This window comes from Falco peregrinus, chromosome 5 (assembly GCF_023634155.1).
Source record: "Falco peregrinus isolate bFalPer1 chromosome 5, bFalPer1.pri, whole genome shotgun sequence".
Taxonomy (NCBI): domain Eukaryota; kingdom Metazoa; phylum Chordata; class Aves; order Falconiformes; family Falconidae; genus Falco; species Falco peregrinus.
The window spans coordinates 98,397,791-98,425,724 of NC_073725.1; the positions used below are offsets into that span (position 1 = coordinate 98,397,791).

A 27,934-nucleotide genomic window follows, 5' to 3' on the forward strand; every position below is an offset into this window, starting at 1 on the left:
CAGAGCATCTGCCAACGATGTGCAGGATTGCTGTGTTCCTGTGCTACCTTTCAAAGGCAGAAGACTGCAAGTCCTTACACTGCCCCCTCATGAATAATCTTCAAATAGACTATTTTTTTCCCCGGTCAAAGGCTTACAAGTCTCAAATCCCCTCACTCTCCCTCAAGGTCTCCTTTCTGAACAGAGGCCCACGGCAGTGCTGCCAAAGTTCTTGAAATAACGCCAGCTCTCCTGACTGCGATACACAGTGCTGATCCTGGAGCTGTCACCAGAGGGCTTAGTGGCACACTCTTTTCCCCTTTAAGCATTAAAAGCAATTAAAAGTGCAAAGGTGTTTAGTGTTGGCACTGTGAAGTACAGCAACCATGACTCCTTTTCCAAGCCTGTGCAACGCGCTTTGCAAGGATGACTTTTTGCCTTTGGAGCACCTCGTTCCCTCTTAACCATGCTCCCGGAGAGCGTTAACAGCCCTCCAGCACAGCTGCTCCGGTCCCGGGCCGCTCTTTGATCCGTACTTCACAACTGCAGTGTTTCATCCACAACAAGCTCCTTGCAGAAAGGAAAGAGAAAAGACTTCAAACGGTGTCTGAAGAACAACATCAGCATCCTCCCCTTTTTCACGGGAGGAGGTCGCAGGGTGGTAGTGATGTGGGGGGCGGGGGGCTATATAGCTCAAGGGTTATGCGGTGTCTTGCCAGAGCTCAGAAGTTGCTTGTTGCTTGGTGGGTTGGGAGAAAGCCAAGTGGTGCAAAAACATGATGATAGTCCTTGCTGCAGACTCCTCCTGTTAGGAGGCATTTGTGCTACCCCTGTCATGTGCTTCCTGGGATGGATATAACCACCTCAGGACAGAGACGAGACAGATATCTAAGCCAGCGTTGCCAGCTTTAATATATTCTGTTCTTTCAAGCAGCACGTTTTCCCCTTTGTAGCCTTGGGGCTTTGGTGTGCACAACCACAGCTCGCAAAGTGCCAAGTAATAGGGGTTTTGCTCACTCCTTTTTACTGCATGATTGGGTCCAAGGAGCTGGGTGGAGCGCCGTGAGGTGAGAGGATGCTGAAGCGCAGTCCTGTCCCAGCACACCGCTGCGTTTGTCTGTGTACTTGTTAGAACAGGGAGGGGGAGAGGAAAACCAGATCAAACGCTCTTGCCTGCCTGTTTATAGATTTTCCAAACTTCCTACACAGGAAAACCTTTTTTTACACGAAACCCTTCTGAGTTGAAAGGAAAGTTCATCCACACCAAGCTAAGGAAAAGCAGCAGGGGTTTTGGCTTCACTGTTGTCGGAGGGGATGAGCCAGATGAATTTCTCCAAATCAAAAGTTTGGTGCTTGATGGCCCTGCAGCGCTGGATGGCAAAATGGAAACAGGTACTGATGCTTTATATCAAAATCACCACCACCGCTTTGGTTTGTGTTTTTACAGTTGTTTTTATGTACAGTTCATAAAAGACTGTAGTCTTCATCCCCTTTTTGGAGAGAGGCATTCAGCTTTTCCATCAGCAAGTAGGGGAGTGAGATACATTGGGGGATATCTTCAAAATCTTACAGCAAGGCACTTTATGTGTTGGAATTTCACCTTGGTGTAAAAATACTCAGCTGGGTCTCTGCCAGCTCCTGCTCTCCCATGCTGACGTGTGGAGAGGAGCCAGCCGGTGTGGGGTCCCACATCAGGCCACAGGTTACTGCTCCCTGCTGTGACGATGGCTTGCCTTATGTTTTGTAGGGCTGCATCACTGGCTGTTTTGTGTATCTGCCACGCTGCTCACCCCCTCTCCCAAGCTGCTTCGAGGGAATGGGCGGAGGAATGGGCTAGTTTGCATTTCCCGGTGTGGAGACACCAAGGGTTGATTTTTTTTTGCCAGAGATCAGGCCCAGTACGATGAAATCCTGTTAAGATTCACCTGAGGTCACAACTCCTCACTTGCAGGTGGAGCATCACAACATTAAACATCCCTGTGTTGCAGCCCCAGTGTTAAAAAACGAGTCATAACTTACCTAATATTTCAGGGTAAAGTATGTCTGAGACACAACACATGGCACCATATTTGAGCAGTTGGTATCTGACACCTTTTGTTGTAGCTCTTACATGCTCCCAGTTTTGTTTCTGTCATATATCAGTATAGCACAGTGTATAACAGTGAGAGCTGGACTTTGAAATAGCTGTTAAACGGGCCATATACCATCATTTGAATTTATTAATTTTTTGCATGAGCCAATTCCATTTTCACTTTCAAAAACGTTCATGTACATAAAAGCTTTATGCAGCGGATCCATTGTGTACAGAGAGTTCTTGCCTGCTCACGTGTCACCACTCCTTTTCCTTGCAAAGGTACTTAAGTGCTGCTATTTATGAGCGGTACCTGTGGATGCTGTAGATCAGCTCGCAGGCTTTAGTCCTTCACCTTGCCAGGGTGCACAAAACGTATGTGTTTGGAATATCTGTCTGTGTCCTCTGCAGGGGACGTCATAGTCAGTGTGAACGATACCTGCGTGCTGGGGCACACTCATGCTCAAGTGGTGAAGATCTTCCAGTCCATCCCCATCGGTGCCAGCGTGGACCTCGAACTATGCCGAGGCTACCCCCTGCCCTTCGATCCCGATGATCCCAACACAAGCCTGGTTACTTCCGTGGCAATTTTGGACAAAGAGCCGATCATTGTGAATGGGCAGGAAAATTACGACTCCCCGGCGAGCCACAGTAGTAAAACAGGGAAAGTAAATGGCACAAAGGAAGCGAGACCCAGCAGCCCGGCTGAGGTCTCCTCCAACGGACCCCATGGTTACCCCAATGACACGGTCTCTTTGGCATCTTCGATAGCAACACAACCTGAACTCATAACTGTGCATATAGTGAAAGGGCCTATGGGCTTTGGGTTTACTATAGCAGACAGTCCTGGTGGGGGTGGCCAAAGAGTGAAACAAATCGTGGACAGTCCAAGGTGCCGCGGCCTGAAGGAGGGTGACCTTATAGTCGAAGTCAACAAGAAGAATGTGCAGAGCCTCACTCACAACCAGGTGGTGGATATGCTGATTGAATGTCCTAAGGGAAGCGAAGTCACGTTGCTGGTGCAGCGAGGAGGTAGGTTTTCCAAACTGCTTTAAAATACTTATTCTGGAAATTTTTAAAAAATGCATGCCATGAAAGACCTGCTCTCCTACCGTAGAAATGGTTTATTTTATTTAGATTTCTAAAAATCTGTAGAAATGGTTTATGTCCTGAAGTGTAGGAACTGCCCCAAGCTGGCAGTTGTCAGGTCACACAGATGGTTAAAATAATTTACTGTTTGATGCTGTAAGTGTGTGGGGGGAATATCCACGTAGTTCCCACGCACACGTGTACTACACACGGCTTCTGGTAATGCACTAAAGGGCAGTATGGTTACACCGTGACTTACATAACGAACCCTGATCTCATGTTTGTTAAACTTAGTTGTTTTAAATAGAACATGGACATTTCTTGAGCCGTTTTGGGAGACTTAGTTGTTTTAAATAGAACATGGACATTTCTTGAGCCGTTTTGGGAGATGGAAAAGGCTGGCAATACATTCTGTAATTTGCGGTGTCCAAAATCAGGTATCTAATGACTCTTCACTGTGGAAGGGTAACACCTGGGTTTCAGTTGGGAGTGAAGGAGAGAATTTAAACTTCTCCAAGTTGTAAGCAATTGAGATGTTACTTCTGGGCATGTGTATTTGCTGTGCAATCAGGAACTGAGCCCATTTTTGGTTGCATTGCTGAGAGGCCACCAGCAGGTACAAAACCCACCCTACGGGGGGCAGTTTGTCTGCAGCCCACATGGGAGCACGGATGGTAGGTGACATGTCAGCGGGGTCAGTCCAGCCGCAGGAACTCCTCCCCGGCACAGAGTAAGTGTAAAGTAGCCTGAGGTAGCACACCCCGCCTCTAGCACACTTCAGTCTGTCAATTAAAATTCCTGGAAGAGTTAGCATCAAGTCTGCAGGGCAAGTCCAGGTCAGCTGCTGAGTGCCAAGTCAAGAGCAGAGGGGTCAGCTCTCCCCTCTGCCCTGGCGCTGGCAGCAGGGATCTGAGGGGGGCAAACCCCGGCCCCGCTGCGCTCCCTGCCCCACGCTGCTGTTTTTACGGCCAAATCACGCATCGGTGCTCAGCACCTTGCAGGGATTAGCGTGCTGCCAAGGCAGAGTTAAGCTGACAAGTAGGTGCTGAACTCAGCCCCCAGCCGGCCCTGGGAGCAGGATTTGATATAAAAGTACTTTTCTGATGCCTTTTCTAAAGTGTTTTGGTTGTAGTAAGTTAGCAACAAAAGCTGGTCCGTTTTAATGGGGGGCAGGTTGCTTCCTGAATTTACAAGTCTGGTTTGTTGTTTCTAAAGACCTATTTCAAAGAATTGAGGACATTGACTCTGCAATTAATAACAGCCCTGGAGAAAGCACTACCTTTCTTATACTCCTTCCTTTCCAAGTGCTACTGCGTTTTTCTATTTTGATAGTAAATTAAAAAATAGAGAACAGAATATATTAAGAATTCTCTAATTTTCAAAGTGTGAGTTCCTTAAAGACTTTCAGTACTAGAGAGGTTTAAAAAATGCACTGCGTTCTCATGATTAATATATGTATTATGGAGAAAATATGGTTGGAAGAAAAATAGCAGCTATTATTAATCCTCCTGGTGAGCACATATATACCTGGTAACACCATACATTAATTATTTGAATTGTCACTGACATTTAATAATCCTCCTTCGCCTTGAAGGCATAATGAAAAGATCCGATGAGGGAATAAAAGCATAGTTTTAATAAGATAGTAAATAGTTCCCTGGTAATCTTGCTGAATCTTTCTCTCTCTCTCTTTTTTAAAAATTTAATCTTGATACTAACTACATGTTGTGCATTTGCTGTCACCTTCATAGATACCGTATCAATCTCCTTGAACTGCCTCCCTCCCTCCCTCCCTCCTTCAAGATCCTGCCATTTCCATCTCAGCATAGAGCACTTGCAGTTCCAAATCTCATGTTTTTGTAGTACAGGACTCAGAAACTGTGGTGGCCCTGGATCCATGCTTAGTCATTGAAACATGGGTTTTGTTCACATCCAGAAGGCTGGACCAAAAGGCGCTCCGGTTGTGGCACAGAAGCCAAGCGGAGTGCAGGCAGTAGTAGCCCCAGAACCAGTAAGGTTTTAAAGCTTGTAAGATGAAGTTGGCTAAAATGCACCCAGCACTCAGTGGTGCTGGCCTTGGGTCCTCTCTCCCATAACTTTACCTCGTGTTACCCCCGCAACGCCTTTTATTAGAAGTACTATCCCTAGACGAGGTGCTGCTAGTTATTGTGGTCCGATTACAGAAACATATTTGGTTCCAGTGTCTGATAAGCTCCTTCGGGGCTCTTGAAGCAGTTCTTTAGCTTCCCTGTCAGTTGTCCTTTCCTCCTCCTCCCTCTGGTGTCCAGTGAAGAAAATGCGCAGATGCTGTCAGGCATCCTTGCATTAGCCTAACATTTGCATTCAGTCAGGCTTTGCATGAAGCATCCCTGCAACACTAAGGCTGGTGTTCAGAGCTGTCGAAAGGATTTGTCAGAAGTGATTACTAATCAGGCAGAAAAATACCAGAAAGGGATGTGTAATATATGGGAAAAGCTCTGCCTGCTCCAAGCTGCTGGTACATTCCCAACAACAAGGTTTATTGTTAAAATGCAAACCCACAGCCACTGAGAGCAGCCTGTAAAATATTTACCGCAAAGTGTATTCAGCTGTGGGTGCGGGCGAATCCTGCCGTTGCCTTTGAGTGAGGAACAGAAGGATGGTTTCAGGAGGGATGAAGCTGAAATGCCCCCTCTGTGTGCTCAGCTTGCTCACGTGTCATCTGAAAATCGTCTGCAGGACTTGTACAAGATTGCAGCAGGGCAATAAATGCATTAAGAGGGGGATGATGTCGGGTCATTGAGATTTTGCTTTTCAGAGGCCTCACAGAAAACTTGCCTTATCTATGTTCTGATTTATTTATTTTTTTAATTTCCCCCTTTTCTCTTCCCCTCTCTAGGGCTTAATTATATTATTGCTGTTTTCCTTTTTCACCTATATGTAGCGCTGGATAAAACTCACTGAGCATATCCCATCATTTGCACTTCAGCACTCGAGGGGTACAGAAAGGATGAACTCGGAGCAGAAGCAGGGTGCAGAGGAGCTAACTGGGCTGGACACAAGAGCAGATTGGAAAAGCTGCTTTTACTTGGCAAAATGAAGGGGCAGAGGGGACAAAATTATTTCTTGAACTATTAGGTAGGAGAGAGAGAAGATCCTTAAACCGAAGAGTTGGCTGAAGAACAACTGGGTGTTGTTCAGCTGTGAGTAATTTAAACGGGAATAAGAGCAAAGGGCCAACCCATTAGAGCCTGTAAGTCAAACTGGAGGAGGCATAGAGGCTTTGCTGTCTGAAGGTGAGGATCAGCAGGTCTGAAGGGGATATGACACGGTGCCTGCAACAGCAGAGGACATGTTTGATAACCCAGCAGGGCTGTTCAGGGGCTGTAAATTAAAAAAATAGAGTAAACCAGCGCTACTGGTTTCAAAATGGAGAATTAAGCATATGTTTTTGTCCCTGCGCTGCACAATGTGATTACATATTTCAGTTATTTTAAAGAATTACTGTTAATAAGGCCACAAAAGGCACACCTTTATTTTCAATATTTGTAGCTGGAAAGATTCTTTTAAACTTGTACCTACTGAGTACATAAAGGACTTTTCTTAAAAAAAAACGACAAAAAAACCCAACCAACCAAAACCTCAACCACAAAACAACCCAAAACAAAAAGGCAAAGAAAGAAGGTAATAATATTTGCCATTTTAAATCCATTTGTCATTGAACTCTTGTCTACACACAGTAATTGAAATAAGCAGTTCTCAAATACTTCTCCATTCTGCGCAGATTCTATTCACAATAAAAGCAACATTTTGTCAGAATAATTTCCCTGCTTCCCAAGGGACTTTTGTTCTGGGAGTTTTGTCTGTGTTGGACAGGTGGGGGGCTCTTTCAGAACAAGTTATTCTGTAAAAACTACTGTGCTGTGTTTTTTGGAGTCACCAAGATCTAACATTTGTTTCAGTGAGCACATTTCTGTGTCCTATTGACGTGTTCCGTGAATTACCTCAGATTAAAGAGGATTATTTTTTTTCCCCTTTTTTTAGGTCAGTCTTCAGTTCAGGTCATCCAAAAATACTGTGATTAGTTTGTCTTCAGTTCCAAGAATTAAGCTGAGCAGTTTTCTTCCAGGTTTGAATGGACAGTTTCCCTTCAAAGCTTTCACAGTTAGCGCTGACCAGCATCTTTATTCACCGGAAGGTCGAAAATAGCATAAACCTTGAGCCTGATCTACGTAATCCCCTTGAAGATGTGTTTCCACTTTGCTCCAGATCAAAGTAAAAGCACGCAGGTGAAATGTCACTCACATGTCGTGTGCAAACCAGTGGAGTTTCTAAGAGGTTACTCTAGTGCCAAATTTGCATCGAACGGGGGGATGGAAATCCATCTTCTGAAAAATAAATGATTATATATTAGAGTTTTTAAACTAAATGTGTTTTATGGGAAAAAGAACCATGCAACACTTACCTGTCTAAATGCCTGTCAGTGGGTGCTTGAGTCTTGCCTCCATGTAAAAGCAAAGTCTATAGTAAATCCCTTGTTCATGGTTCAGTTGAATGAGGATGTTAGTGGGGAGCAGCGAGGGGGGTGGGAATGGGGGGCGGTCTGTGCCAGTACTGCTCCTTTCTTCCCTGACTCAGTGGTCTAAAGAAGGTCCTTGTGATACATAGAACTGCAACAAAGATTTGCAGCAATGGAACAAAAATACAAAGCTCTAAAGCAATAAACCTACCAAGTCTCCTTAGCTAGATGGACCTTCCCTTGCTGTTTCAGGGGTGCTTTTGGCATGTGAAGGTAATTAACACTTCTCTGGACTCCAACACTTCCCATGGAGAGGAGTTAATTCCTTCTTGTGCTGCAAGTGCGTGCTGAAGTCAACTACTCTGGACTTGAAGGTGATTTCTGTAGCCTAAAATGGAAAGACATTTTTTTTTCTCTCTCTGTTTACCTTGTGCCCATCCATTGAAACATCACATAGTAATATAAAGATACGTGTCTTTTTCTTTATGCTGCTTACTGCAGCTTCAGGCTCGTCCCCCCAGCCAAGGTACAAGATCCTGTAGGCACAGTAGGAAAACTTTACAAAAAATGTGACAACTTATAATTGTAAGCACATTCTAACAGTATAATTGAAATCAGACTGCTCTTTGAGATCTAAAGTGTCAAAATACAATGCTCAGGCATAAATGAGCAGTGGCATTGAGCATTAAATATCTGAGCTGAGTGAAATCCATTACCACTGCAGGTTTCAGAGGATGTGTCCTCACTGCTCCCGCCTAGGTGTCTGTCCCACCACAAACACCTATTAGTCTGAACGTTATAAGCAAAAATACTTTCTACTTGTTTATCAAAATCCTGTTCCCCATGGAAATGAAATTTTCCCTTCCTGTCCTTACCAGAAGTGTTGGAAATGGATCATTTAGTGGTAAGAGCCAAAAAAAAAAAAAAAAGGGCAATATCTCACAGTGTTGGAATTAGAGTTCCTTTTCAGTTGCTATCCCTAATGATGTAAAACCATGGTAATTAGAGCTGCAATCAGCTATTCAGTGCAGACTTGAACTCTTTTGAACAAGACACTCACTTCTGTTTGCCCTTTAGGCTTTCAGCAAAGAGCAAGTTGAAAGTCATGCCACTTAAGCATCTAGCTGCCAGAAAATTTCAAACTGTCTTAGCAGCTGCTGAATTGGAGAAAAAGTGAGTCCAAACTGCATTTAGGACAAAAATCACAACCTGGGAATCATCTGACCGTTACCACAGAGCGCGTTTGCCTGTGCCAAAGCTTCTGGAAAGGGAAGAAAAGTTCACCATTTTCAGCAGCATTTTCGGTTCCTAATACAGAAGGAGCAGAGGTTTATACTGAGGTCTTTGTCCTGTGTTTGGATTCATAGGAGCCCCCCTGAGCCCCACCTCAGAGCACAGAGCTGACAGTGCCAGTCATTGTGCACGCCACCTTTACGGCTGGTTTTCTTGCTCTACTCCCCAGCCCAGCGCATTGTGGCAGCATCTTCCCTCGGCCGGAGCAGGAGCAGATCCAGATCCTCTCTGCCATCTGGTGTGCTCAACTGACCTCTACATTTTTTAAAAACCCCATTTCAAGTCACCTCTTTTTTCCTTGCCTTACCTTCTTCAACCACCACTAGCTACCGAAGCTCCCAGTACCTTCTACTCGGGTATCTGCATCAAACCTGTTTGTTGCATCTCTCAGCAATGGATGTGTCACTCAGTACAGGTTATTTGGAGCTGTCCATCCAGAAGTAACGGGTGGGGGGTATTTTTGATAGCTCATAGGCACCCCCAATAGTGATTAATATATGTATACTATATAATATAATAGTACATATATAATATCTACTATTATAGTATATTTTTAGATAATAAATTGTACTTTAAAAATCAGACTCATAGTATGCTTAAAGAAATATATGTCCACATGTAATGCCAAGATTTATTTTTCAAGTTCATTCCTTTGTATTCCAAGTCTATTACTTTATAATTCCAGAATTATGGATTTCCTGATTAAATTGTGACTCTCATTTGGCATTTAAAAACCTGTCTTTTAATTGTTTCCTCTTGTTTATTTTTTACTATTTCCTTTAAAGAGACTTGCCTGGGAAGAAGGGAATAAGATTAGTAAAGTTTGTAAGTTGGTCTACAAACTGCATTAGAAATGAAATGTTTTTAAGATGCTTTGCATGTTACTTTTCCATTTTCTGAAAACAGACAATCCTAGTAAAAACACATTGCTAAAACTTAGGGCTTTAGGTGCAGGGAAGGAGCAGGTCTAGGGGAACCTTTAGTTGGGAGTCGCTGCATCCTTTGTTTCCAAACCACCGAGTCACTCTATTATTCTTTTCTTTCTGTTGAGTGGGATTCTATTCTAACAAGGCCAAAAAAGGCTGATGAGACTTTAAAGCAAGTTTGATGTCACATTTACTATTCTCTTACAGCCTTATTCTGATTAGGGACTAGTATATCAAGGAGCTGATACAAAAAGCAGTTGAAGTCAGGAAAAGATGAAATAAAGGAAATGTTACACATTGTGATATTTTTAATAAGAGGTTTGAAGTTCATACCCCTTATTAGAATTGCTTATGTGCATGTTTTTTCACTCACTGTGCAAGTTAATTTTCCTCCAAACAGCTCCAGAGTGTTAGATACGCCTTTTTGGGGCAACACTCTGTATTGTTATGCAGCACCATACACTGATCACTGGTAATTGGTTTTGTAAAGCAAGCTAGCAAGAGCTTGTTTTCTCTTTGTGATAAAAATAAGCTGAATTTAACATTTAAAATCAGGTCGTCTTGTAAATAATGTAATATTTTGGGATTACTCAGTGTTTTTCTGCTTCAAAGTGCTTTACAGGTGTTAATCTTAGTGACATTAGCCGTTTGTTTTTGATGATCTGAATTTGCAAGGTTTGGGATAACTCTGCTTACCAAAAGCATGAAGGGGGAAATTTTGGTGCTGCTGAAGTCCATGGCAAGGCTCCCATTAGACTCCAGGAGGCAGCAGGGTTTCACCAAGGTTTCGGATGCCTACAAATGCCTGCAGCCACAAAGGGTAATTGTCAGTAGCTTGTTCAGACAACAAATAGTTTGATGCGCGTTACTAATGTTCATACAAATAGTGCATTTGCGAGAACTAATTAATTAGCATTACCAGGTCGTGCCAGAGTTTCTCAATGCAAGGCATCCAGATGAAATAGCAACAAATTCAAGTATCAGCCTGAAAAAGCTCAAGCGCTTAAAGATCCTACATTAAGTTCTCAAAATTCCAGATACGAAAAGACCACGTCAGAGTTCTTTCTGTCTTTTTATTTCAAGCCTCTAGTATTCATATCCAATTGCCTTTCCTAAACCCTTGGAGGCTAAGAAACTCCCAAACAAAGCACAATGTCATATGAGCACCTGATTCCAAAACCAACAGCTTTAGAATATTACAGTTCGATGGTACAGGCGAATCAGCACCGCTGGTATGTGGACATTCTAATTGCCTGCAGAATTCCAGCTCTTGCTGGTGTGATACATGCAAAGTGCTGACACTAATCTGTTAGTCATTTGAGGCACAAGTGTTTTCCCCTCAGTTACCCTTCATTAACTCCATTTGCACTGATTCTCTTCTAGAAATGAGTAAGCAAATGAAGAGGTGCCTGTGAAATCTGCTTTTTGGGTCAGCATGAGTTTTACATCAGTTGCCCTGCATTTCTGTGGCAGTGTGGCCTATCTATGCTATAGCTTGTTTTCCCCAGATATGTGTGTCATCTGGGCTCCAGAGTCGCTTGGAAAGGTGAAATAGGATAGAACAGCTGCTGATTCATTGCTTGGCATTTTGTTACATATTTTGCATTAATTTCAAGGGCTGACATAATTTCCTGAAGTTTTGCGATATTTCAAGAAGCATGCTTTATGGCCACGAGGAAACCTGTACTTCAATTATTAAGGAGGTGAGCAATTAACGTATTTGGAAGAACGAAATAATGTCAGTTTTGCGTAATCTTGCATGCTGACAGCACGCTAGTGGTGGTGTGCACATTATGCGCATGACTGCCTTTCTGTGGCAGGGAATCTAGATCTGCTTTAAAATCAGTAAGAAAACCAAAGCATTTGCTGAATGCTGGAAGAAAAAAAAATGTCTGAAATCTTCCCATCAGGATGTTTTATTGTATGAACCACGTTATCTTGCAGAAAGCAGTAGGCTCTCAGCTGAGAACAAAACAGGAGATTGCTTAGCAGATGAAAGGTGAGAGCTCTGAAATTCTTCCTAAAGGCTTTTATTTCTCCCTAGCTTGAGGTTTTCAAAGTTGGCGCTTTTTTCCCCTCTTATGTTTTGATTTGGTTTTGGTATTAAATGCTGAAGTGGTGTAAGTAGAGCAACACAAACCCACACAATGTTGTTTTCTATCAAATGTGATGTGATGTAACACAAGGTGGCACAGCAGAACCTAATAGCATGCATTAGATAAGGCAGATGTAGCTAGAGATGTGCCTTCCACATCTTCATCGGGATTTGCACAGAGGGAAACAGAGCAAACTTGGAGCAGTGCAGCAAGGGGGGGTTTATTCTGCCCAGTTTTTCCTCCTACCCTTCCATACTGACTGTGCAGCATTTTGGTGGGCATGTACTTGTAGATAATGAGGTTTTATCAGCCACGTTGCAGGTAGGTGCGGTGGCTGCTGCCCTGATTTGGCATTATAATAACCACCCATAACAGAATTACTGAGGTATCAAAATTCCAAGAAAGGTCTTTGTTTATCAATAATTAAACATTTGGAGAGTCATTAAAAGCAATAGCAGGTAGGCAAAACTGAGGAAGAAGGATGGCTCTGTAATGGACTAGTCAGTGGTTTTGTTCTGAGACAGGTTGGTTTTAAATATCTATCCCCGCATCTCTACGTGCTTCTATTCTGAATTAATTTTTTTCCCCATTCTGCATTGGGATTTTATGTTTATTCGTATTTACTTTTTCTTGGTCGGATGGACTTATTTCTGTCCTTGTGATAGTGATTAGGACAACACTAGCTTTAGGACCCTGTTAAAGCTGTGTCTTTTGTGCCAGAAGACCTGCAAAGTACCGTGAGTTGGACTGGAGAGGCTGGCAGGGGCTCGTAGACCAGCCAGGTTTGGCAGAGGAGGCTGAGCATCAGGGGGATAACAGAGCTGACCGAGGATGCGGGGGCAGGTCAGGGTCCTGCGGTGGGGGCACGTGAAGGTGATGTTGGTAGGGATGTGGCAGGTGAATATCTATCCCAGAGGTTTTGACTCCATCCTTATCCTTAAGGGTTGGATTCTGAGATGTACAATCACATGCTTTGAAGTGTGTTGAGTTACTAATTTATTTTAATAAAAAACCCCTGTATTTTCAATCTAATACAGTTATATTTTGTGAAAACATCTGCAAAACCATTGTTCTCTAGTAATAATTTTCTGTCTTCGTGTGCCATGTGTGCATGTGCAACCCCCAGGTCTGAATCTGGCTAAGTATTACATAAATATTAACTTATTATTAAGGGATGTTATTTATTAATAGCAGCATTAAACTAGTGCCAAGAGGGCCCTATTTGTAGGCATCCACTTTGTGCAGGCAGCTCTCCAAAGATGAAATATGAGAATCTGCCATAAGCCACGCAGATCTGAGGATGGGGATTTACACCTTTTAACAGTGCTGTGCTAAGTCTGAAGACAACCACCCTCACAGAGCAGGACAAATACAGGTGTGACAATAGCAAAATGCGGTTTCTCTTCTACCACTGTCCTCCGCGCTGAGCCTGGAGTGGCCCCTGAAGTTGGCCTGGAGGTGCTGTTGCCCTTCGGTACCCACATGGCCATGAAGGGGGGTGGGACTCAACGTCTTCGAAATTGCAGCATGCCCAAAAAATGGTGAGATGTGCTCTAGAAACCTTGCAAATCATGGATTTTGTGGGCTTGTGGAAAAGGGTAGAGTAACTTCATGCATATCCACACATGTATGCTTATGTGTGTGAAAAAATAATACATGTGTGCACACACATATATCTATGTAAAAAGAACATAGAGGTTTCCTATTACTTTCCAGTTCTGGTATTTGCCTTCTCGAATTCATGAGGTTTCAGAAATGTATTGTCTGTGTACATATTTATTTAAATATTAACAGAGATTTTCATCTAAGCATATGACTCCAACAGCCCGAGCATTAGGAAAAACTAATTTAATGAGCTTCAAAATACAAATATAAGAATTGCTGACATGCTTATAACCATAAGTTAGATGGGTAATTGTCACACTAATTCTCAATCTCTTCATTATCTTACTGTCTTGGCATTACCATGTGTATCTTACTACATAGTTAAATTTATATTTGACTAGTAATTAAATAGCATTTTATTAGCCTATGTCTTCTTTACCGCTTCTAAGATAAATTCTGGTTTGAGATGCTGAAAATACGACTGAGACTTCAGTTATGAAGAATTGTTTAGCATCCTGACCAAAAATGAGTAGTTGAGACTAATGCAATTTAACATCTTTAGAGAATCTAGAACTGAAATTCTTGTTAATGGCAATAACATACTATGCCTCATTATTTTTTTTTGCCAGTGAGTTAATAATGCCTGAGATAGTCTCTTGAAAACATCGCTTTCTTAGCATTAGCATTGTATATAAGCATCAGAAACATGACATTTTTCACTGTATTAGTTATTTACCAAATTTGATTTTTGGCAAGGCATTATTCCTGCAGCGTAAATTATTCTCGCACTTAAAGCTTGTATTGCATAGCTATTTTTTTTGCTAGTGCAGTGACACTCTTGTTATGCAACTCATGATGATGAGCACAAAAGTTGGACAGGGACAAGGTAGGGGTTTCTTTCTTGATGGTGCGCCTTATGCCTGTATAAGCTTGCCTCTCTTGCTGCAAATTATTCTGGTATGTTTTCTTGTTCTTTCTCCAGTCTGGAAAAGATCAAGTTCCATCTACTTTTTTAAGTAGTATCAGAAATTCTTTGACAATGGATTATACAGAATCAAGGGGATTGCTTTGTCACCACCAGCCTCCTGTCCCCTGCACCCCCACCCCCACCCCCCCCCACCCCCCCCGGCAGCAGTAATGGCCATTAGCGTTAATTATTTAAAGTTCCTTGTTTTGCAGGCAGAAAGCAGCCATTAATGTGCAGTGCCAGGTGTATGGTTCTGTACCCCCTGACTCCAGTACTTTACCCCTCATCTTTTGAAGTGTCTGTTTTCTTTGATGCAGCCTTTGGTTTTTATTCAGTGTAGTTTAAGCAGCTGTTATTTAGAAAGCTTGAGGTTTGGGGTTTTTTTTTCCAGGCAGGAACATTTTCTCTGTAAATGTTAACCTTGTGACACAGTCTGAAATGTTTCTTTTCTTGTGTTTTTATTCATCTCCTGCTAGTTTTCAGCTCTTGTGCATTCTAGGCTGCAGATGACATTATGGCAAAACCAAATAGGTGACCTTTTCACCCAGGCTCACCTATGGCTTTTTTTTGCTGTTGGTTATGGATGGCCTACAAGGTGTCCAGACTGGAAGTGTTAAGCAGTCCTGAGAAGTGAAGATCCAGACACAGTTGTTCTTCTCCTTCATGTGCAAAAACACCCCAAACTTGAAAAATGTTGAGCAGTAGCCACAAACATCGTCAGCAATAAGTAAGATGTTAGTCTGGCTTCTAGGCTGGCTTTTAGCAATTTCAAGTGCCTTTGTCCTATGGTAGATTGTGCAAACTGGTACTGAATTGTTCCAACTTCAGTTGAAATCCCATTGAAATACATACTTTTTTTTTTTTTTTTTTCTTTTCTTGTGCTGGAGGGAGAAGTGTTCATGCCAGCTGGCCTTCACATAACCAAGCTGTTCAGATGGGTTGACTGGATGACTCCCGTGGTGCCTTAAGATAGGTCTTCCTTAAGACTGAACTTCTGATCATTTTGATCCACTGTCTCTAAAACGTAGGGCTGTGGAACAGGGCATCTTGTGTCCATCTAAGTCATCTTTGAGCAATGTGTGGCCTTCTGGGCTCCCACCAGAATCGGGTCCAGGCTATGGTATGGATTTGCAGACACATGTTGCATTCTGTATGTGCTCAGTAAAATGGAATTTACCATGTGTTATGGTCTCCTCATGTTATTTTGGTTGCATAAAGACAAAAGATTTGAGAAAATGTTCCCGTAAAAATTGAGGACCTACTGCATGTTAGAAACAGCAGCACGCAGGGTCCAGTGGGTTCTTCCATGAACTCATGCTAGTTAGGGTTAGGGAACTCACAGCTCCCCAGCTCCAACAGTTTTACCACACAAGATTGCAAGATTAACACGTGCCAAATAATATGAAATAAGCTGGGTTGTGGCTGTACTTCGTGGACCACATTGCTTGCAACGTACTATAGAGTCGCACAACGGAGTACTGCTCCTGGTGGGTGATGGCGGTAAGAGTGCTGAAGTCATGGTACAAAACTGGCTTAATGATTTGCATTTTTTCCCCTATGTTACAAAATGTAGTTGAGCAGATGGATGCAGCCAGCTGTACATAGAGCTTTAGGGAGTACCGGGGAGAAAAGAGAGAGGTTTTTGTTAAGATAAATGTAATAATCTCTGTGATAATTAGTTTAATTTAGATCCCTGCATCTGACTCATTTTTGACTAACCTTGTATGAAAGCCTTTCTTGCCTTGCCGACGAGTCTGTGAATTTAGTTTGATTACAATCCCTTTTTTTGTGCTTGTGGATTGCTCACTGATCACTGATATTTTTCATTAAGCAGTTGCTTTATTACATTGTTATTTAGAGGCGAGTAATTTGTGTTTTCTAATTAATTTAATTCCAGGCACATTTAGTAAGTAGCTACAATGAGCCCATTCAAGGGGTTTTAGGTCATACTGACATTGTTTACCAGATGTGCTCATTTGTTTTAAAACACTGTTAACTCTGTGATGACAACAGCCCTGTTGGGTTGCTTGACTCTTCCACCTTCTCTAATCTGCACCTCCCCAAACCCACAAAATTAGAAGATGCATTTCAAATACTAATGAGAGATGTCCATAGGCATTAAATCACAGAGGAATTATGTTGCAAACAGTGTTGATATAAACTATTACTGTTCTGTTATCAGATTTGAGGGCAGAGCAGCAGAGAAGCCTTTTGGATTCTCTTAGCCTGGGATGTGAATGCCATTACTGTGACCACTAAAAACTTGGACAATGCCAAAGAGATGGAAACTGGGTGTTAAGTCCCTGCCTGGCCCATTTACTTCTGAAAAACCTGCCGTGAGGCTTCAGGAGGGGACGGGGCAGCCAGGAGGATGAGCATACCAAGCAAGGCACGGCATGGGCAGTGACCTGGGCAGTGACCTGGGCAGTGATGGGGCACATTAATGTAATCAAAAGGTGAATGTTGTAATTCATAGTTGGCACCATCCCAAATTCATAGGCTTGGGCGATTATTTTTGCTAGAAGCTTTTTGGAAAAGCTCGGCATTTTGTTGCTAGTGTTGCTCCCAGGATTTAGGGGTTGTTCAAGCACTTTGTGTTCATTGCTGTTAAATACTATATCCATTCCATCATCTGAGCATGACAACTATGTATTATACCTATCATTTGCTCATTTAGCCTACTGCGTCAGGAGTTTTAAAATGAGACCCTAATTACATGAATAAATAACATTTTTGCAGGAACATGTACAGGCACGTTATTCCCCTGACTGTAAGCTTGTCCCATGAAAAACTACCAACATTTGTTAACGTGTTCTGCAGTCACTTATTTTGGTAAAAAGTCAATTACTGCTTGTTCTGCAGCAAAGTCTGGCACAGAGCAGTGACACTGTAAGATTCATCGGCCTCTGAAGGACCTGCCGAACAATGGCCTTGATGTGCTTCCCATTATTTTTCAACCATTTTCCATCTTTTTTGGATTGGAACAGCTAATATTAATGTCAAACTTTGAAGGAAAGGTTTGTTCAGTAGTTCATACTTAGTAAATTGTAACATTTAATGCTTGTGATGCAATAAACTGAGTTCTGGTACAATTTGAACCAGCAGCCCAGCTGCTTCTCGCTTAATTTTTTGCAGGGAGCATTTAATTGCTGTAATACCTTCTCTGGCTCATGTTGGTCTGTTAAGGGTGCGTGCGTGCATGGCGATTTGTGCTACCTATTGATTTAATAGGAAAGAGCATCTCTTGGAAAGGGAGAGTAAACGTGTGTGCATGCATGTGGAAGGGGAGGAGAGAGAGGGAGGGAGGATCTCTATCTGTGCGTATATCTCTGTGATAAATGATGCCTGTTAAAAATGTGACTTGCGATGAATATTATTAGTGCTTTCCTCTTAAAGTGTATTATACAAACACAGTCACCGTCAGCAGAAATGAAGCTGCGGTTTTGGTTGTTTAGTTCAAACAGTTTTGATGTTTCATTGTCCCTCGATCAATCAGTGCCTGGAGGGGTATCAGCTATCGGCTGGGAAAGCATCAGTAATGTGCAGAGCACAGGTACTCCTCAAAAGACGAAAAAATTTCATTTGAAATACTCATTACAGTTTGCATCCCAGTCTGTGAGCCGGCAGCAAAGTGAGCTCTGTTTATCATTTTTAATCATGGATTTTCCCTATTCAGAACTAACATCTCCCAAATTACCTTAAAATGAGCTTCTTCCTAGACAGATTTGTAATTCACTTGCATCACTTATTTTATTCTCTGCGTAAAAGTTAGACGAGGGCATGGGTTTTTAGCACACACAAAATGCATAAAGTAGAACACGTAATGCGGCATAAGTGCCACATAAATCACATCCTAAAGACAAAAGCAGATTTCAAACATCTGAATTACTGAGCACTTAATGTGGAGTGTAATCTGTGTTTTGGTTTATGTTTGTTTTCTGGAGTGTCACACAGAGCAAAATATGGGGAGTTCCCTCTCCTCCAGCGGTGGAGGGAAGGGAAGGTCATTCACAAAATGCCCAGGAAAGAGCTTTTCCTGCGTTGTAGGTAAATCCCCCGGACAAGTGGCTCCTTTGCTGCTAGGAATCGGGCTGTATGCAGAAGTAGTCAATAGAAATCCCACTTGAGTTCTCTTGCTCATCACAAAGCAAGTAAGAGGCTGCTCCAAAATGTAAAATTGTCCTTGAAAAAACCTTCTCTCATGCCCTCCCGGTTGTTTCTTCCTTTGCATCGATTGCAACCTGTGTAAGCCCCGCTCCTCCGAGCTCCCTAGCCATCCCCCCAAAGGTCAGGACATTTGCAGTGCTGTTTTCAAGCCTCAGCTCTCTGAAATTGTAGCTAACCGATAAAATCTCTGGCTTCAAAGATTTATACTTAGGATGGACAGGAAGGAAAACACGTGTTTTGTCAGTAACATGAACGATTTTAGGAATAAAAGCTTATTCTTCTTCATGCTTTTGTTTTCCTTTGCCCAGCCTGTGCCTCCCGGCTCCAGCCAACGCGCAATTTCTTTTCACAAATCGATTTCTAAAGAAATACTTTTTAAAAAATCAACCTGTTTCCCCTGCGCCGCCGCGATTGGTCCGATAAAATCGCCGAGCCGATCGCGTCAAAAGGAAATAGCCTGGGCTTAATTGTAAGCTAAGTCTCCCGTAATCCAGGGGAGCATTTGAGATTCTGCCCAAGCACTGGGTTTCGGCGGCCGCTGAGGGCTGTGGGTTTCTCTCCCAGCCTCCCGGCTGCTGCAGCACAAGTCAGCATAGCTAATGCAGATAGAGCTCTCCCCCCGCTCCCTCTTCCCCGCTCCCGTCTCTCGCTCGCTCTCCCTCTTCCCTGTGCTTTGATTCGATATGAACAGACTGGTAACTCCGATGCGAGAGCGAAAGCTGACATAACTCTGCAGATGGCTATGTTCGGATGATACACCTAGGGATTTTTCTTGAAGGGAAGGTAACGTTTAGATGCTAATGCTTATTTTTCCCTTGTTGCCATTTTTCAGGACTGCCGGTCCCAAAGAAGAGCCCAAAGTCGGTAAGCACTTTTCAGCTACTATTTTTGTCTGTTTGTCTGCTTTGAAGGAGAAAGGCATGAGTTCGGCTTGTTTTCTTTGTGGGTCTCGATTGGTTAAGTTGTCTTTCTGTTGCAACCATGATTACCTTGCACGGCTCCCGCTGCATGGGGAGATGAGAGAGGAATGCAGTACAGAAGGGGGACTTGTTTGCAAATAAAGCATCAGGTTTACAGGTCCTCTTCCCTGGCAGATGAGCTTCTCTGTCATTTAACTTACCGAAAAAAAAAAAGCTATTGTTTCCTTTTGGAAAGATGGGAGGCTCCACCTTCTTGCCAGATAGCAATTCCTGTCGGGTGCTCACAGGCACCAACCTTTTCCATTAACTCCCCGAGTTTTCTCGAGTACCTCGGCTGAATTATTAACAGAACGGGAAAGCATGCACCTTGTTGAGAGAGACAAAGCATGAACGGAGCGTGATTAGGGTTCCCAGGGAATACAGGTAGCTGTCCGAGCGCTTGCTCTGGAGGCATTTTCATACTGAGCAGGATTGTGCTGCAGGTGTGAGATTCCTTATTTTAAAAAGCCAACAACAAACCCAAACCAACAGAGCAGTATTTTCTTGTCCCTTCTGATCCTATTTCCATGTAAAGCTGTTACCTGGATGACATGTTACCTAATAGCATGGAAGCTGTGATCTAAAGTATCGTTAAAGCTCCATGCATGATGTTGTGGAAGAAATTAATGTGCTATTAATATGCAACAAAAAGAAACCTTTTACATTTTTAAAGAAAAGGGAATACTTAAAGCCTGAAAGTTTCCAGTTATCTGTGGAGAGGGAGGGGGAAAAAAAGGAGTTCTCACCCAACAGCTTTGGGGATGCAGAGCGAGTGAGGTCTTTGCCGTGTTGTAAGACAGTGCGAAACTTCAGGGGCAGTCCCCGATGGGTGCCAGGAGCAGCAGCTGGGCGCAGCCCACCTCGCTGCAAACCTGGGCAAGAGGTTTACGAAGGGGCTGAGCAGCAGGCTCCTGCTTTTAATACGAGTTCTCTGTTCATCCAAAAAGAAAGCCCTGAAATAATTAATGTGATTCTGATGGCTTAGGGCAGCGCTGATTAAAGTCATGTGAGCCCAGGCCTCTACCATTGTCAGCTCGTGTTAATGTTGAGAGGCAGAAGCGCGGGGTGTGCTCCCTCGCAAATCACAGGCACGTCAGACCCTGCGCACTCGTCTCTGTCATACGCGGAGATTGTTTCAGCCTTTGGTAAACCAGAAGCCAGCGTGTAAAATACATACGTGGCTGGCACATTTCTTCTCTCTGCCTGCACTTTATTGCCCGGTCGGAGCAGCAGTGGCTGCGCTCGATCCGGACTCCGTCTGCTGTCATTAAACCAGCCCCGATCAATGAGCCTCGGTCTTTTCAAAGCGGGGAGGCTCCCGCCTTGCCACACACGCAGTCGGCATCAGGTGAAGCGGGATCCTGCCGTGTCAGACGCTTCTCTGGTCAGCAGCGGTGCACCGTGAAAATCTGGGCAACATCTAAATCCATGTGGGGATAATCCTGCCTCGGTGAACAGAGCCAGCTTGCAAACAGGTGTAGCTCTGCAACAGCAGATTTCTCCCTCCTGCTTCCTTTGAGGAGCCGGTCAGCCTTGAAAAGCAGTCCCATTCCCTCATGTGCCTCTCCCAACCCCCTCTCACCTTGTTCTAGGGTCCCTCCAATAATTTTTACGACGGCCCTAGGCGGTGCTGTTGCCTCTAAAGCCAGAATTCACAAAAAGCAGAGCCTCCTATTCCCCCTGCCTGCACACCAGATCATTTGCATCGGTAATTAGCAGCAGTGTTTTATACTGCTGCATTGTGTGGCAGCGTTAATGACCGACCGTTCCTCGGAGGGGCAGAGCAGGACGCGTCAGAGTCGGTGCAGCTGCTTCTTCATTCCCGTGCATTGGTGACACGCACGGGTTGAGCGTGGAAACCTGGAGCAGAGCACCTCGGGGCACCTGTGTGCAGAGGGGGGAAACTGTCCTGGGGCTGGCTGGGATGGATTTACACCAATAGCAGAGCTTGTGTGGCCAAGGTGATGGTCAAAAACCATAAAAGCAGTGGTGGATTGCTAAACACATTCCTTCTTTGGTTCAGTTGAAGGGCTGCTGCTTGGCGGCGGGGCGAGGGGAGCCAGGCCCCCTTGGCCATGCCCTGGCAGGGGGGAGCCAGGCCTGCCCCGCTGGCATGCTCCCCGGCTGGGTGCCATCTCGCTGTACCCTGCCCCGGCATTTCCCGGGGGTGGTGCGCTGCACGTGCAGCTGTCGGGTGAATGCGGGTGCTGCCAGCTGAGCTGAGCACCATGGGCTGTCCCCAGCACTGCACAGCTGGCTGTGGGGCTTGGGACCAGTGTGCTGCCCCTTTCCCCCGCTTGCTTTACCCAGAGCAGGGGGACTGTTTTCCATCATTCCTTAATTAATAAAGTAGCTGCAGTTAGAGGACAGTGTACATCCAGGCTGGGAACAGTTGGCTGGATCTTAATTTGTGCTCGTTCTTTGTTTCTTCTGCTGCATAGGGGAAGACACAAGCTCAGGTGTCCATCCTCTTGTGCTTCGCTCAGCACAGCGATGAACCCTCTCATGTTACCTTGTGTTCTTCCCCAAAGCCTGGACACTCCTGACTTACTGCCAACAGCTGTATCTTTCTCAAACAAGCTGTGTTTTTAGCTGTTGGCCCAATCCTGTTATTCCCACAAGGCTGATGGCAGGCTGTTGGATACCTCTCAGCTGGGATGAGGTGTTCCAGCCCCTTGGAGAGGTTTGTTAGCGCTGGAGCTGTGACACAGTCTGGGAATGTTCTTCTGCCTTCAGCTCAGTTTTCCTGGGCTGCATTCTTCAGCCTGTGTGTATCTTCTGATAAGCTTTATTCCTCTTCTCATTTTTAAGGAGAGTTTTTCAACCTTGATGAAAGAGCTGGATTAGTAACAGAAGTTTGCAGCCAATATGGGACTGGGTACTTCCGAGTTCTTTCTTCCCCCTTCCCTCCCACCAAGGACACGCGCACAGCAGCTCCCTGTGCTGCTCTTTTGTTTTCAGTTTCCTATTGATTCTTTTTTAGATTAAAATGGATAATATTTTTTATTGACCATCTGGGGTTATATATTTTCAGTGTGCAAGTTCTTTAGTATAGCAATTTCCCGTGCAATTATCCTGGTATAATGTGGACGAAAACAAACTTTTTTTTTTACTTTTTTTCTTTTTTTGTCCTTGGTGCTTGCATCAAAAAACTCCACAAGGGGGCAAAGATTCCCATTTCCAGCTTGGTTTACTGTCGCTGCCAAGACCAGCTTCTCCAAAATGCTCAAGAGCACAAAATTTGCAGCTAGATCATCAGAAGATGGGATCACTGCAGGGTGAAGAAAGTCCTAAGCTCTTCCAAAACCGTAATTTTTTCTTTTGGGTGTAAACAAATGCATTGTCAGCATAGCTGATTTGTGGCCAAAAATGCGATTCCTATGCAAAGCCTGTTCCTGACAAGAGACTTGCCACGTATTTTGGGTGGGATAGGCAGCACCTGGGGCTCTGCCAGCGTCCAGTTTTTGTCAGGAGGTGACATTGCTTCCACAACACGAGTGTTTGTACAATACATCCCTCTTCATTCAGAGATCATTCCCCCCCCCACCTTGAAATGCTGTGGGAGGAAACCACAGCAACTCTTGCAGTTTTTTGCCTGCAGAATCCCGTGCCAAAAAGCTTTGGTGTCCGTTCATGCCGCAGGATGTGTTCTCTGCCACCATTGCCTCTTCTGCAGCGGGTTTCTCTCTGCCTGACACAGACATACACAACTGCTGCTAATAATTAGTGTCCCATCTCTGCCTGCAGCCACCTCTCAGCTGTGTCATGGGCCTTGGTTGTTTTAGCAGTCACTGTACAAAGTAACATCTAATTACTCTTTCATTTAGCATGAATGACAAACTGGTTTCTGCTATGTGGGCATCTGTAGCATTTTCCAGGCACCTGGTGACTTCTGTAAGCCGTTTTCCCTGTCTCCTTTTGAAACACAACAGCTTCAAGCTCCCTGGCTTACATCACCTTTGCTGTTTTCTTCCCTCCCCATAGTCAGAGGACAATGTAGTGCTCAGTGTGGGCTCACTCAACCTCTCTGCCGAGGGAGAAGCTGCCTTTTGGGTTGGCAAATGCCATGCCTGTGGCTGAAAATGAGATTGCACGCTAGGGGGGAAGAAATCCTGGAAGGCTGATGTATGCCCAAGCCCTGACTGCTGCTGCCCCCTCTTCGGCAGCAGTTGCCCCTACAGCTGCCCTCAGAAATTCAAGCCATGCTGGTGTTTCTGTTAACCTCATCTGGTGGGGGAGAGGGCAGCTAGAAAAGACCACCTTCCCAATGCCATGTTTTCTTCATCTTACGTTTTACAGGATGAGCACTGCAAAGCTTTAGCAAGGGTGTATGGGAGCTGGCACGGGCCATGCAGCTCAACCCTGGGGCTTGCATAGGGCACGAGAAGCTCCAGCTTTCCATGTATTTATTTTGTCCCAGCTGTAATACAGTACCAAGGTGACTGTTTTTTTCCCATCACTTGTATTAAAGTATGCAGTCTGCCTAAATGGACTTAAGTTAGTCATTGTAGTCTTGATTTCTAGCCACTTGTGGTCAAGAGTCTTTCTGGCAAGCTGTTTATGCTTATCAACAGCTCTGGAGAAGACCTTAGACTCTGGAGGGCTGGGATGCTCTTGCTTAGTTGGGTAGTTCAGTGCCCCATGGCAGAAGTCAACCATCAGAAGTCAACACGACGCAGCTGATCAGCTTAACTTTGCACTGAAAACCATGATCCAACATCTCAGGGTGAGGTCCGAACTGTCAGCTCTGCAGTGATCTATCACCTGTGCTCCTCTGGCCCTGATTTAGCTGTTTTCCTGCCTCTGTGTGAGCTGAGTGAGCCAGTCAGTCAGATCTGTACCCAGGAGGATTGGAGCTGAAGCTAGGAACCAGGCAGGAGGTAGAGAAGCCATCCTTTCATTGGCCTATGGTCTCTCTTTGGAAAGCTCCACATTTGCACCAAGACACAAGCTTTTTCACCTGGCCATTCCCCGTTGCAGGAGTGCAGCAGAGTGCAGGGTCCTGCAGGTCCTGATGATGATGTGCTGAAGCTGCTACAGCACGTGAGAAGAACTTGGGCCCCAAACCTTTTTGGCCTCATCTGGTGAAGTGAAAGTCAATTAATATTGTCTTGTCTTAATTACAAATATTCATTATTTCCATGGCTATGTTCCCCTTTCTCTGTTCCCCTCTTCAACTCCTAAATAGAGATGTTTCAGGCTTTTTGAAGGAATTACTGTTTGGAAAAACAACTGTCCCTCTGAAGTTGTTTTCCCCAGTTTCTTGCAAAATGTCTCTGTAATTGCAATTGCAACTTTCATTTAATTAGAGGTGGATTTGCTTGAAATATGACGACACTTCCATTTGCAACCCAAATACGAAATAGAATTCATAGTTTGTTCAATATTTAGACATTTCATATTGTAAAGTGAGAGCACTTTTTACAGTTCAAACTTTGTTCCTTTTGAATCAGAAAGTTTTAAGTCAGAGAGTTCTCAGCATTTCCCCAAGGGCTGAATAAAGCTTCACATTTTAGTCCCTGTACTCCAACTTCTGTAAACCAGCTATTTCCAGTGAGATTGGCCTGAAGTTTCACAGGATGCTTGTAGTTATTTTAGTAGTTTGGCCAAGCAAACAAAACAATCCAGATGGCTGGACTGAGAGTTGTAAAGTGGTTTTGTTTTTTGGGGGTTTTTGTTGTTGGTTTTTTTTTATTTTATTTTATTCTTAAGTTACATAGGAGTGATTATCCACAGCATAGATGTTTTAAAACTGCTTCATTTAAAAACTGAAGGGCTGCATGTGAGTTAGCTTCTTTTACCACTTGAAAAGCTAAAAATGTTTGAAATTGGTTCAGATATTTGTATTTGAAAGTCTGCAGATGAGTAATCACAGCAGGTATGCTTTGTTCAAAATTGCTTAAAGGACAAAGGCAATTTCACAGTCTAGTCGATCAAGATATCATTTAAAAAAATGCTGGTAGTGGATCAACAATGTGACTGTAAGGCTGCGAGGCCAAAGTCATTTTGGCTGTTGGAGGTGGTTTTTTTTCTCAGTGTAAACCTAAAGATACGTGCAACTTAAAAAACAAACGGGGAGATATTATTGTTAAGACTCAAAAAGAAGGCACTTCTGTCTGGTGACTTTCTCCTCTGTAATTAATTCAGCCCTGCTATGATGGAGCACTGGCCACCTGGGGTTTCACGTTCAGTGGAAAGCAGGGGGTCCCCAGACCTGTGTGCGCTTCACCCCCCTGTGCTGATCTGCTCCGTGTTTGCCACTGGCTTTTCTCCCTGCCCCTGCTTGGGTTTCTGTGGAGAAGTCCCTGAAAGCAGAGACTCGTGTTGCAGTGGGTTTGGGTATTCCCTGTCAGCAGGAAGCTAAATTTTGGTCTGAGGTTTCTTGGTACGTGTGACTGACCTCTTTTAGCCAGGAAATTGTGGATGGTGTACAAAGAACCTGTAGGATGCTATTTTTCCAGCTGCCCTCTGGGCCTCAGGAGCCCCAGGAACATGCCGGTACCCTCTGCGGGAGCAGGTGGGAAACTGGACTCAACCTTGATGCCACCTGAAGGTCATCTCAAAAGAGCATTAAAAAACATTTGCTGTACTCTTCGGGGAGCTCTTGTTGAGGGAGGATTTTGCTGTATATTGGCAAATCCTGGCAATGCAAATGTGACTTGTGCTTCATTTGAGCACACCGTTGTGAATTTGAGTTCAGAATTATGTACCCTGCTTAGCTAAATATTGAGCAGACAGAGCTCTTGACATACTGCTTTTGAATAAGCCTTGAATTTAGGCGGACATATTTTTTCCTGTTTTAATACGCTCAATTAAAACAAGGAAATCAAACTGCAAATAGACATTTTCACATTTGTGAAGGTCTGCTGTAATCCCCGTGGATGCTCTGGGAAGCAGAAACATGCAAGTGGTACTCTGTTGTCCACCCACTTGTGATGTGGGGGTTGCAAGAGCTACAGAGGAAAAGGGATCTTGCATAGTAAGGGCTGCGCTTCAGTCTGTTTCAGAGGGACTGGTTAAGTTTTCACAGTAAAATCTGGCAGTTTTTCCTTTTTATTGCAGGCTCAGGTTAGACCCTAATGTTATCCGAGTAGAAGGCTGTTGAATTTTTCTGCCTTAATGTAGGAAAAAAATAAGTGCACTGAAACTAGTAACCTATAATGAGATTTAGATTTGTTTTATGGGTGAGAAGGAGAATGGCATATTTTTTTTATGATAAACTACTTTGTTTTGCATATCTCTTTCTGTCAGTCTGCCTATCAAAATTTGTCATTGGGGAATTTAACTGTACCCAGCATTAACTGGTAGCAGAAAAAGTGAGATTTATATATTTACTTATGTGCATGCAGAAACCCTGATCAAAGAAGGGAGCAAAATTGATGGAAAACACCCACTCAAAGACCAATAACCGTCTGTTCTCTCTCTTTCCACTCGTTTTCTTCCTTACAGCAACCACTTGAAAGGAAAGACAGCCAAAACAGTTCTCAGCATAGCGTCTCCAGCCACCGCAGCGGGCACACCGCTTCCCCCGTTCACAGCACGCAGGTGCTGCCGGACTACACCGCTGCCGAGGTGCCGGCTGGGGATCAGCCGGACAGTTCTGGGCAGAAAAAGCCAGATCCATTCAAAATCTGGGCCCAGTCCAGGAGCATGTATGAAAGCCGACGTGAGTATGAAGCAGGTGTGGTTGCTAAGGCTACGGCTCTGGCAGCTGCTCTCTGTATATTTTCTTTGCAAAGAGCTGAATCTTTTAGATTTATGTTGAAAATATAAGGCTTCAGTTTGTTAATTTGGTGTCTGTCAGTGATATCTACTTGAGAGAGGTGCAGTTTCCTCTCTGATGAGGAATGAATTTAGATCATCTCTGGGCTGGGGCATTTAGACCAAAGCTTAATACGAAAAATCCCTTTAAAATTAAAGACCATCTTTTCCCCTATTCTTTTATTTTGCTTTTATATGAGGCTGAAGGAGAATTTCCAAGTTTGTTACCCAGATCCTAAACTCTTTTTTGAGGTTAAGGCTTATTGTCTGATACGCGTAGGAATTTCAGTAAGGAGGGGAAGTATTTAGTTTGCTGAAATTCACATCAGATGCTTTCCAGCCTCACCCTGAGGATGAGAAAATCCAGCTGAGCCATTTTACTTTGACCAGAGTGAACACTTTAACAATGCAGATATCAAATGCATATTGTAAGTGGCTTTTATAGCAATTAATGATCTGCACACTTGGCTAATAGTTCAGCAGGGCTTTGACTCTGCTCCAAGACTATAAATATGGTTTCATT

The 27,934-nt window shown here is 43.9% G+C and overlaps 1 protein-coding gene across 26 annotated transcripts in view; it reads left to right on the forward strand.

Annotated features, from left to right (window-relative positions):
• The window catches only part of MAGI1 (membrane associated guanylate kinase, WW and PDZ domain containing 1), a 355,883-nt gene that overhangs the window by 297,342 nt on the left and 30,607 nt on the right, over positions 1 to 27,934 (forward strand). For all 26 annotated transcript variants that reach the window (XM_027793294.2, XM_027793300.2, XM_055804179.1 and 23 more), the window contains 4 exons: positions 1,189 to 1,371; positions 2,462 to 3,082; positions 19,524 to 19,555; positions 27,100 to 27,316. In XM_027793294.2, coding sequence (XP_027649095.1) covers positions 1,189 to 1,371; positions 2,462 to 3,082; positions 19,524 to 19,555; positions 27,100 to 27,316 — 1,053 coding nt within the window. The remainder of the gene's footprint in view (positions 1 to 1,188; positions 1,372 to 2,461; positions 3,083 to 19,523; positions 19,556 to 27,099; positions 27,317 to 27,934) is intronic.